Raw genomic sequence first — 12,294 nt, forward strand, 5'->3', positions numbered from 1 at the left:
CGCGACGCGACGTTTTCTCACGCCCCGACGTGACCGTTTCGAAACATCGATACCTAAACTACCGCCACGGTTTTAAATACCCGCAGCCAATTTCGAGTCATCGGGGTATTCGTGAAACTCGAAAGTGAAAGTCTGGAATTCAGTAACGAACTTCATACAATATTAGAAATTATTCTTCGATCAAAACCGTGCTTCAATTATTTCAACCCTTTGCACTCGAAAGTTTAACAGATATATTCAATATTTTCTAATGAGATACAGACGACGTTCCTTGAAACTAATGAGGAGACATTCGTGATTTAATTAAAAGTTATTCCACTTCGATACGTCACTTAACGGTGCGTTTCACAGTTTAATGTTGGCGTTAACTCATACTTGAATTTCCGTATCGAAGTCCTACTCGTCTAAACAAGATTCGTTTATTAGAAATATTTTTATTGTTTGTTTTCTATTTTCTAAAGAAAACCTCATTAGCCGGTGAAAAAAATCAACCGAAAATAGTACCGACAGGAACGCTCCAGTCCGTCCCGTCCATCTTCCGAACGCTATAAGAAAACACGCATCCCCGCGTCTTTTCCAATACGCTTCTAAATAAAACGCGGGAGCGCTACAAATCCCCGGCGCGCGGCTAGAGCCTCTATTATCATTCGTGACAAGGTACACGCGCTAATTTATTAAATCGGACCGTTCCGTGTTCGGCCGGCGGGGGTGGGGATGGGATGAAGTCGTTACAAAAACATCCCCCGAAACGGCTGTCTCTTTGATTCACCGTTTCCTGCGGGCCGACGTCCGATTTCGTTGTATTTTCGTCCGCTTCTCCGCGTTTCGTTGCCTCCTCCCTTCTCCCTCGCCCGGTTTCAGCTCGTTTCCTCTCTGTCCCACTCGCATGCCCCTGCTAAACCCCTTGGATCACCGAGCCGGAGCTAGCGATGGGATCAAGTTCAATATGTACTTACGAACTCGATGTCCAAAGTACACGATAGCGTTCGAGTACTTATACTTCAATAAAACAACAAGCATTTAGGAATTTTTTACACGATATTTTAATTTTTACACGATATCGTTCGAGTACTACAATATTAACCGCTCCGAATTTCTTTTGAATTCTTTTCTCGATAACTCTGTATTTTAATATCTGATTTGCAATGCATTGAAAAATAGTTCATAGAAAGCGGTGTTAACCATCCTTTTTACTAATAATATTGAAAATAACAGAATAATATAATGTATTCTGAATATATCTCGACAAAGAACACCTGTGGATAAAACTGGTGCACTCGACATAGGAAGGAAAATGATTAACGACACATCAAAATTCATTATATATACGAAGCGTTTACAGTGTTTCGAAATTAGAATGCTTCGAACCTTTCACAAGTAGCGATCGAATGAGGCAATTCAGAGAGACATTGTATCGGCGATAATCAATGCTAATTATACACTTGGTTAACCTGAAATTCCTTCAATAATAACAAGACCGAATGATTCTCGATGAAATACTCGTACAGATTCGAGTCTATTGAATGTTTGATTCTTCTTGCAAATATTTTTCTTATTTCCCAAAGTATTTACCCAGTTTCTCGCGTTTAGGTTCGAACGCGCTCGCTTAAAGGTATATTTCTGTTCAACTGTTTCGAAAGAGTTCGTTTCGTTACGCAATGTACGAAGTTCGAACAGCATTTTCATCTGTGTTTAATAAAGGAGGAAGCGTTTACTATTCACGCAGAAAATGTTCCTTAACTACTGATGCGTTTACCTTACAGATGGTTCGAATCCAACCGATTAACCCTTAGCACTCCAGATGGTTTTGTAGTCTATCAGCAACTGCAACTAGTTTTTATAATATCCCTAGCGAAAATGAAAAATGCTATATTTCTTCGATCTTTTATTTTCCTTCTTAGTGCAAAATTTCGATGCGTGAAAAATCTAATAATCGTAGGGTAGTTTCTTTAAGATTCATTAAAACATCTAATATTATTCCTGGTGCAATATTCGAGCCTACAGAGTTCAAAGGGTTAACGTTCGGACCTATTTGCGATGTACTTGAGCCCATCGCCAAGCCGGAGCCCGTGGCTGTCTTACTTTCTTACTTTCTTACGAGTTCTCTCCTGGCGTTTTTTTTCCCATCCTCGTTTTTTCCGCGCGCCACGTCCGCGTCCACGCGCCCAAGAAAAACATTTCGCGTGTCTCGCGGAGTGTAAAGTCGGGTACACAGTCGAGCGAGCAGCCGGGCGACGCGTCACGGCCGCGTATTTCACCGTGCTCGATGCGGCAACGGGGATTTGCGCGAACATCCGTGTAACACGCGTGTTCAGACGTTGCCCTTTGCTTCTTCTGTCTTGTCGAGGGACCACTGGCGGCGAGAGAGACGGAGGAACGAGGAAAATGTTCCGTGTGTACGCGCGCGCAACGGGTTCGCCTGTCGTTGCGCGTCGCGAGATCCCCCGAACGCTGTCACTTATCGCGAATGTAATAATATTCGCGATACGATTGCGGTATTCTCGGATGCTTGTATATTTATCTTCTGTTTGGGTCGCCCGCTTGTTTCTCGGATATCGTTTCTTTTCTTAGGCACTCCGTTTCTGGGACGCCGCGCTTGTTTTTTCCCCTGCGTTAATCGAAGTTCGCGGATACGCGGTTTGTCGTAAAAACGGAGCGCGCGGATCGGCGGGATCTCCGGTTCGGGGAAGTCTTGGATTAGGTTGCCGTTTGGCGAACGTGTTCGTCTGTTCTGATTTATTCGGTTTTTAGTTGATGAGGATGATATTGGGGGCACTGACGGCTTTGAAGATTTCGAAGAGCAACGGTCGCTATAGATATCTTCTCTTATACCTTCTCTAGTATCTTCGCGATTATCTTGATTCTTTTATATTTCTCTCGTTATTTGTTAACATTGCAACATTGTTAATACTCCTGGGGTAGCTGATATAGTAAAAATGACTCGGAGTTGTTGATAACTGCTCGGAGGGTTCATAAAAATGCTCCACGCTGATGTAAACAGTGAATAGCTCGATATCTTCTTCAGTAACGCCATGAATTAATTGACTTTCTGAAATTTCTCTGTATCAACTTCAAGATTACACCTATCGAGACTTGAATTGATTTACAAATTCAGTGTATGTATTGCTAAATCAATTTCTTGAACAATTTCTCAAAGAAATACGTGTTGTCTTTTTAATAATTGCAAAAGGAAGAAATCAGGAATCGGCAATTCTGAGCCATCCGGTAGATGTAGTGTTAACACCTACAATATGGTGTCAGACTCGTGAAAATTTCAAGTGGCATTGAACAAACATAAACATTATTCAATTTGTTTGAATACAAATTACATGTTGTTCCTCTGTTATCAATGATTATACTTTAGAGCACACGTTGGCATAGAAGACTGGAATTTTCTCGTCAATAAATTGTTAAGAACAAAGTAGTTAGATTGATCACAGTTTACAAAGAGATCATAGGGCAAGGGGTTAAGGTTGACCATTCGCGCGATAGAAAGCGGGGTACACGCGTTTCCCTTTTAGGCTTCCTACGCGCACCTTGCGGAGGGTTTCGCGGGCACAGTGTTGCAATCTCGAACGAAGCAGAAATATGTGGCTGAGAGGTCGACGGAGTAACGCGTTCAGGGAACGGACGCCGAGCGATTCGTTGCGAGCACGCCAACTCGGGGACGCGGCGAACTCACCCGTCCCCGCTGCGAACCGTCCAGGTGTGTACCCGCCCTAAGGTGCACGTGCGTTTCTACGCGCAGATTTATGCACCGAGCAGAGGTGAGAGTACGTAGGTTTAACGAGTGCTACTATGACCCAGTTCGGCGCGGCTCGTGTACGTGCACCGCCGTCCGCAAGTATTTGGACGCTTACGGCCTCTCCAGAAAATGTGGAGCACGTGGATTATTCCAATGAAACAGTATTAATTAGACGGTAATCCGAGACGTTTATATCTTTACCGGAAAATATGGGGCATTCAGAGTATTTCAATGAGATCTTATTAGCAGAGGCAGGTTATTTCGTTTGTATCGCCTTGGTGTGTTCAATTACTATTATATTATCGAAATGACAACCCGTGTTCTTAGATGTGCAATCGTCGAAGATTGTACGAAGGTAAACGTTGGAAAAGATCGTTTCAAGGTGTTCTTTGATGTATCTACCTTCGTGTTCGGAGTGTTAAAATAATCGGAATGTTAATTGCGTTCGATTGTGATAGAATCGAAGGAAAAAAGAGGAAACAGAAATACGAAAACTTTGAGGTTTCTTTTTCGCGTGTCTCTGTGGAATGAGTAATACCTGACTCTCAAAGTCGCGGTGCAGCGTCGGGTTCGTACAAGATATTTCCGCTGTAGAGGTAGTGAAAACGCGCTGATTAGACTCCGCCGAGTACTTCAGCGCTCGCGGATGGCAGTAAACGCGCGTGCATGTGCGGGCGTATGGGTTAGTGGCGCGTTCATGTTCGCTCGGCGCAAGATTAAGGCGGGCGAATTCGAGGAATGAAAGGCATTGGCGAGAAATGGAGACAGCCAGACCTATTCCTTAACTTCACAGAGGGGAAACTTTGTATTCAGTGTTTGACCTCGGCGAATTTACTGGCCGTTCAACTGAAGGAGTTATGTCCGACTACTAGTCGTTCGCCGCGACCGTCTATTGCCTAAATTTGCGATCTTTGTGTTACTTAGACCCTCGCGGGATTTATAAGATTTCGCCTTGCAGAACTATATGTGGAGTACCTACAATCTTTGAGAAGTACAATGCTGTGAGTCACTGAGATTTTCACGGAGCGTTTCATGATTTCTGGCGACACTCAACAAGATCGTTAACGTTGTCCAGTCTTCTTTAGAGACTTTAGTACAAAGTAATATCCGCATTATCTTGACGCTCGATTTCCTCTGCTTACTTCAGTTCCTCTAAAAATGGAGATCGTTGTTTAATAAGAAAGACATCCTATTAAAACACTATTTTTGATTTCCTTGGTTCCTAAACCTTCCTTCCAAAGAAAACGAATAACACTTCCAAAACAGAGCTTGCGCGTTTTACAAACCAAATCCACAAAAGAATCAACAACTCTTTTATTCAATTTCCAAAGACACTCAAGTTTTCGAATAAACCCTACTAGATCGTATCAATCGTCATCCGAACAACGATTAAACAAGGTTCCTCTTCCGCGATCTCCGAAAACTGTGAATCCTCGAGACCCTGAAGCCGCAGCGTAGGATCTAACGTGTTCGGCGAGTCGCAGGGAAAAAGAGCAAGCAGAAGACGGAAAGAGAAAAATAAAAGGAGGTCCAGGAGAGAAATAAACGCCCGGGAGAGCGGAGTGGCTCTCCTCGCGCCTTTATCTCTCGTCATCACTTTCTCCTCGGGCACCGTGATTTACGCTGGTCTTGTCTTCCTTAATTAGGTTAAGGCTCTCTCGGCCCTCCTTTGCATTCGGGCGAAAAGAAACGAGCGGCGGGCCCCCGCTTCCGATCCCGACCGCGAAATTCACTCGGACACCCTTGTTAAACATTAATCGAGGCGCTGTTGGTATTGTAACCGGCCGCGGCGCGATTTATACCGTAAGCGTGCTGTTTTTTCGGGGAACCAGGTCCCTTTTCAGCGAAATTTATCGCATATTTACGTCACTTGTTCCTCACGGCGTTGTTGTTTGCCCACTCCCCACTCGCGTTTAACAGGGATACAGGATGATGCAGAAATCGTGTTCCGAGATTCGGCTTGACAGTGGCGCGAGAAAACGGGCCCGCGGCGAGGGGGGAAGAGACGAGAGGGGACGCGCGGTGTCGAACACGGGACTGTTTAAGTTATACAGCATGTTTCATTTATCTCGACGACTGACAAAGCATGCGAGCAGGGAATTATGTATTGACGTTCGATACCCGTTGCCGCGTTAACTTTATCTGCGGCCTGCGAGATAGGAGCACGCGGTGGACGGGTTATTAATATTTATGCTTTGGCGGTTGCACTTATTTTAATCACCGTGCAGGATGTTCCATTCGATTTACCCGTGTACTCTGTACGTTATGAGGAAATTGTCGATAGGAATATCGGCGCTTCTTTCTTGCGAGATACATGGGCGAGATTGAGGATATTATTACGCGGAATTGAATATCGAGGGTGTAATTACGGTGTCAAGTGTGCTCTCCTCCCATCGATCTTTTAGGAATGTTAGAAAAACTGCACGATCCTATCAACTAAATCAATGGGGAGGAGAGGACTCTTCTTCTATAAACTGTCCAGTGTAATTCGATGCGTAGTTCGATCCCTTGAAAATCGATCTGTTCCTGCGAAAGTCGTGGCATAATTATTTTCGAAACGAGTTCCCACGGTTTCTTGGTTATTTTCGATATTATTAAATCTTAAGATAGATCCGACGTTCGTCTCGGTTCAGCTTCCCAGAAGATCCGTCGATTTCAAGCGTGTCACCGATGAAAGGGTCGCCGTCAGGAACGTCCGTGGAATTTTCGCGGATCCCGTGGCAAGACTTTGTCGCAAAGTGTCGTAAATCCTGGCCGCGTCTCGTTTTCCACGGCGAGAGCGTTTTTCTCACAGCGTCCGCGGCGGCCAATAAAAAATAAAGCAGGAGGATTGGCATCGTTTTAAGTAGCGACCGCCTTCTACGTCGCGGTTGGTCGGCCATTGCGTAGTTGCAGCCGGCGAAGGCCGTTCTAGGTCGTTCGGTAGTTGCCATTAGGCAATGCTTCTCGCACTGGTTACCTTACGCAGTTAATTCGACGCGACTTCTGTCCTTGCCGGGATTGAGAACGCACCGGCTCCGCTCGAGCCGCGACCGAAACCATTCTATTGTGCCATTTAGAAATCTATCGTCGCCGGATAATCTATCAATAAAGCCGCTCGTAAAATCGCGGAAAAAACCGTCGTCCAACGTGCGCGGTATAGGTTACGTAAACAGTGAATTTTCCTGGACCGTTTAACGAAGTATCTTTTTAATCCTCGGACAGCGGACATTTATTACGAATTCATTGGCTATTATATCGTCTAAATCTATTCTAATCTCCGCTCGTCAATTATCTCAAACGCATTCCTATAAATAACCTCTCCTTATCAGTCCTTTCGAAATAAAATTCAATTTCAGTACGAATAATCGACAATCGAAACAAAGTCCTGAAAGCTGAGAAACCGGATGAAGCCTTTGCAAAGCTGGTCGAAGACAGACCGCGTCTAGGAATGTACAAAAGTCTCTAATTTCATATGGATCTTCAAGATACCTATTAGAAACACATGAAATCTTGATTAAACCTGCTCACACCGATTGTTCGCCGTTTGTTCCAGGAGAAACCCGCGCGTCGCCGTAAAACCGACGACGGAGGGATTGTTTCGGGCACACGGAGCCGTGCGGACGTCCACTGGGAAAAGCCGGGAATTTATTAACTTGTAAGGTACGTTCTTGCACGGGCCGCTGCCAGCCAGAAACTCAATAAAACGTACTTTCGTTACTTTCTCGGCGGTCCTCTGCACAACCCCATACTACTCCCTGCCTTCGTTTCTCTCTTGTTCGTTAGGCGGCGCGATAAAAATGCTCCGCGCCTTTTCATTTCAACGGGCTCGCCGCTCGTAAGAAGCGACGCTGCTGGAAAAAGCCCCGTCCGCGCATCGGTTACGAGACGTACCCCCGTTTTTAACGATCGCACTTAACCGTACGCGCGCGAGGCGTGCGTTACGCCCGCGAAATTTGCGATCAGGACTGGGCGACCGTGTCGGTATAAACATGGAGCCTTTAACAGCGGTGCGCACCGGCTCGTTTCGTCGCCGGGACACTCCGCTGGCCCCGCGCGATGAAGCTTTGAAGTTTCCGTGAAGTACCGCCATAAATTTTCACGATGATTGTCGCGAACCCTTGGTTAACTGGCTATTTTATTGCGGGACGGTTGCTACTGAACGCTCGTTGGACGAATTGCTGGGACGCTGTCGCCGCGATTGTTTAACTGCGTGACTGATACTGATCGCTTTCAGTGTTGCACCCTTGTTTTCTTTATTCGGGGATCGGGTTATTCGGGTCTTCCTCTTGCGGACGTTCTTTTAGTAAAGTCCGACGAGTTGTTGGAACTTCGCGCTGGGAAAGACGATACGCCGAGTTTAATGAACTATCGCGATTACGAAGACCGTTCGATCGTCAGTAGCGTTAGTTTCATTTTTCAACTTCAAACCTTCCAATTAATTATTTACAGGTGTCCTATTTTCCCAGAATAAACGAGAATTCTAAAATTACCTCTCGCGATGGAACGTGAGAGGATCGATTAAAAAATCGTTCGAAGCTTTCATCGTCGGACAACCTCTGTCCCTTCCCGACCCAGTTACGCAACTCCATTTAGCACGGGAGTGGACCCGACACCGATGTTTTCGTATTCTTCTTCCCCCGGCCAGACGCACCGTAATGGCGTCTGCGTCTCGCGATTCCGTAGGTGAACGTCGGCCGGCACGGTCTATGGTAAAACTATAAAGGCCATCTGTTCGCTTTTAGAGTCTCCTTTATGCCGGACCGGTGACGTCACCGGGCGCGAGATAAACGGAGAGATGAACGCCTACTCGGCGCTCGCTATCGCCACCTTGCCCCCTTCTCCTCGTTTCGCCCCTTGCCGGCTACCTAGCGTTCTCCACCTTGTTTCCTAGGCGGAACGCTCCCTCCGGTGCGCCACATCGGCGATCACGCCGGTGTTATACGAGCGGACTTTAACGACCGTTCGCCTAATCGTCGCGAACCGGGTTTCGAGGAATGTTTTGCGCGGCTGGAGTCGCTTTTGGCACGAGCTGCACAGCTGGACGTCATTGTCACGCGTAAATCAGTGGGCACAACAGGCTTCGGTTTTGCAAAACGCGTGGCCTGTGGTCCTAGAGGAATCCTCGCCTCCGGCATCCATGAATCTTTAATGCTAATTCGATGCCGCCGGTTCGGGCAGGGGTGGGAATAAAACAGATGTATACGCACCGAATGGTTAGGTCGGGAATTCTTGTCGATATTTATATAGAACATCGGACAGGGTTGGCTAAGATGTAATCAGAGGTTAACGTGAAATTCTATCTAAACCAACCATGATGACTTGTAATTGATAATTGAAAGTATATTGTAAAACAGTTACATTCCTATCAGTCTAATTGGATCGGACTTAACCGACATCAAGGAAGGAAGATGTATATTTTGAAACACGAATCGGAACATCCCCTAAAATCTCAGGTGGATCGAGGGGTAGAAGAGTCGTCAGATGAATCCAACGAAATTCGTAGTCGAAACGAGAGCGCCGCGTGGCGGCGTCGGGTCGAGGCGTCGAGCAGCTCGGCCGCTGGCGCCCAGCCAGAGGCGTCCCGACGCTTGCCGAGAGGGTGGACCGAGTCCGGCCGAAGACGGCGTCCCGGCGTCGAGCGTCCGTCAGTGCGTGTGCGACATGGCTGCGAGGCGCTGCGCCGACCTAGACGCCCTCCACCACGCGATGTGAACAGACCCGCAGCGTCCTCGAACGAGATCGCTCAACGATCCCCGACGGTTTCATCCCCCCACCCCCCGCGTGTCTCGTGTCTTCCGGTGTCTCGCGTGTCGACCGACCCTCGCGACTGAATCGCCGGCGGAGCGTGTTCCTCGCGTGCCAGATCAACGACTGACGATAAACGGGTTTGCAGACTGGAGAAACTAGAAGACCCCGATCAAAAGTAATCGACTTCGGTGTCGTCGTTCGAGGGTTGTTAAGGGTTGCGGTCGCGGTGGCTAGCACTGAGAAGAATCCGAAGCAGCGGGAAACTTGAATTGTACATCGGCAAGCTTGAATTGATATGACTGAGTTGGTTCGATCGTTGGATCGTCGATAGGGGTTGAAGATTCCTTTTGGAAAGGAGTCGAACATTGATCAAGATTCTGTTGATGTTTCGGGGTTGGTGGGAAACTGAAGCATCGGGAGTCTGGACCTAATTGTAGACACTAACAGTGAACATTCTATTGGCTGTGCGAGTAAGTTTGAGGAGCACGGTGAACAGGTTTGAGGAGGATTGAAGAATTGGAAGAGGATACCCGAGGAAGAGACGTTGGATTGGATGAGAGAGATTGCAGAGGCGATTGTGGGTATGATTAATGAGATGATCGTCTGAGACTCGGATGATCTTGAATCCCATGGAGGAGGAAGAGTATTAAGGGAGACGGAATCGATGCTCTCGGTGATTCTAAATTGGTCTTAGGACAGCCGTCGACGAATCTACCGATGAAAATGTAGAAGGCGACGAGACAGATGTGCCGAGCAACATGGCGAGATAGACGGGCAAACGCGTTCGTCGTTAGAGGATCCCAGTTAGGTGTTGTCTCAGTGAAACGAAGCTGAACGTATCATTCCCGCGGCGAGAGAACGTTGCATTCCCTGTTGAAAAAGGCTGCTCCGCGAACCGGAAGCCTCTCCAGTGTCTCTCGACGTTGTACAGAAATGCTCACGGACCGCGGACCACAAGAATCCTCTATGGACCTTCGTAGGCTAAGGACTTACGCTTAAGTGACCTAGTTAGCGAGTGAACTCTGAATCATTGAACTACCTAAGAATATTAAAGCAGATGCTGGATCAGCTCACGTTGGTCTCTATAACGTTGCCTCTAGTGTCACAAACGGACGACCCGACTATCGACATAAATAGTCTGAGGATTTAGACCCCACCAACTGAACTCTAAGTATCGATCACTTGAAGATAATCAAATAAGATAAGCTCTCGTTAGCTCCAAACCGTCAAGGTTCCCATCGCAAAAGGGATTACAAGCGTCAGCACGATCCACTGAAGACACAAACTTTAGTGACCCAGTGACCAAGTGAACTCTAGACATCCACTCGAACACCTAATCCTAAACTACCCACAACATAACCTCCAGTGAACCAAATACCATCGATATCACCTCCAAAAAGGAACTCGAAGACTTCGACCTTTCTAGGCCTAAGACCTTAGTGACCCAGTGACCAAGTGAACAGTAGATACCTAGGAATCATAAACTACAAGATCAGTTCTCAAGATCAAGCTCTAGTGACCTAGCTCTCCGGAACCGAACGTCATGCGCCGATCCCAGTGAACCGATCCCCGATGTCTCCAAGAAGTTCGCGGTCGAGGTAACCCCACGGATCCGCGTCGCGATGATCGAACCGGCTAATCCGCAGTTCGCGTCAGGATCATCGTGGTGTCGTGGCACGTAGCCGCCGGTCTCGATCGTAGCATCGCCTGGACAAGTAATGTCAGGCCAGTGACAGCGAGCTGGGATCTTTGGAGAGAGGCCGATGTGTCTGTCGACGAAACGGTGGCTCCTGCTCCGGCCGCGTGAACCAGAATCAGACGAAGAGGAGGAGGAGGAAGAAGAGGAAGAAGGAGGCTGTTCTTGAAGAGGACGCGCGCGCGTTCCCTCTCTCCCTTTCTCTTTCTCTATCGGCTCGCTCCCTCTCCCTCCGCTGTGTCGGTTGCCCTCTTCTGTACATCGTCGCCGTTGGTAGCACGCGTGCAGCTACTTACCCCCCCGGTGGAGAGTGCACGTGCGTGGCTGCGTGCGCGTGCGTGCGTGCGTGACCCGTGTCTCCTCTGTGTGCCCGCGGTGTGTACAGTGCAGGGGCCGACGATGGAATATCGGTGAGGTCACGAGGTCACCGCAGAATGCCTGAGCCGAGGGCGAAGCGCTGTAAACACTGTGACGGTACGAGCATCGCATCGATTGCTGGACACCCGCATACACCCCGTCGTCTGAATTCTTGTTCCACATTCGATCGGGATCGAGGATCGGCCGATCTTTAACCGCTTCTTCCTCGACGATCCTTACTAACCAGAATAAAGTTTTCATTGTTGCCTGGATTTACTGTTACCCTCTCACTTTATTAACCCTTGTCTTCCGATGAGTGGATGCGTGTTTGGTGTGTACTGATTGACGATTGCTCGTTGGAAAACAGTTTGTTTAGTTGTGTGTTCACTACTGGGTTTCTTTCTATTTTATTTAATGATTTGCTAAGGTTCCACGGTTGAGAGAACTTGCGAAGTTGGGTATTTTGATTTTGTATTCGCGAAGACGGTTGGGGTTGCTACGTTTTGATTGTCGTTCTTGACGTGGAGTCTCGTCACGATTCGCGATTAGGTTGTAGGTTCTATTTGTAATTACGTTTTAATTCAGTTACTGCATGGTTTTGTTTGATGTGTGCTTCCGTTGGTTTGTGCTTTCGTTTCGGCCGTCGTAGCGAACGATGGCTAGGAAGAAGGTAGGTGAATACAACTACACGCTACGAGCTACCTTTCGATTCATCGAGTATTCTAATATACGAAGAAAAAGAAGTACTGGTTCGGGGGGTGAATAG

The 12,294-nt window shown here is 47.4% G+C and overlaps 1 protein-coding gene across 1 annotated transcript in view; it reads left to right on the forward strand.

Moving 5' to 3' along the window:
* The window catches only part of LOC116430514 (uncharacterized), a 365,874-nt gene that overhangs the window by 35,872 nt on the left and 317,708 nt on the right, over window positions 1-12,294 (forward strand). The window contains exons 2-3 of the mRNA XM_076369539.1: window positions 7,281-7,387; window positions 9,082-11,645. Of these exons, the coding sequence (XP_076225654.1) occupies window positions 11,606-11,645 (40 nt within the window). The 5' untranslated portion in view covers window positions 7,281-7,387; window positions 9,082-11,605. The remainder of the gene's footprint in view (window positions 1-7,280; window positions 7,388-9,081; window positions 11,646-12,294) is intronic.

The sequence above is a fragment of the Nomia melanderi genome, chromosome 7 (assembly GCF_051020985.1).
Source record: "Nomia melanderi isolate GNS246 chromosome 7, iyNomMela1, whole genome shotgun sequence".
In the NCBI taxonomy this organism is placed as follows: domain Eukaryota; kingdom Metazoa; phylum Arthropoda; class Insecta; order Hymenoptera; family Halictidae; genus Nomia; species Nomia melanderi.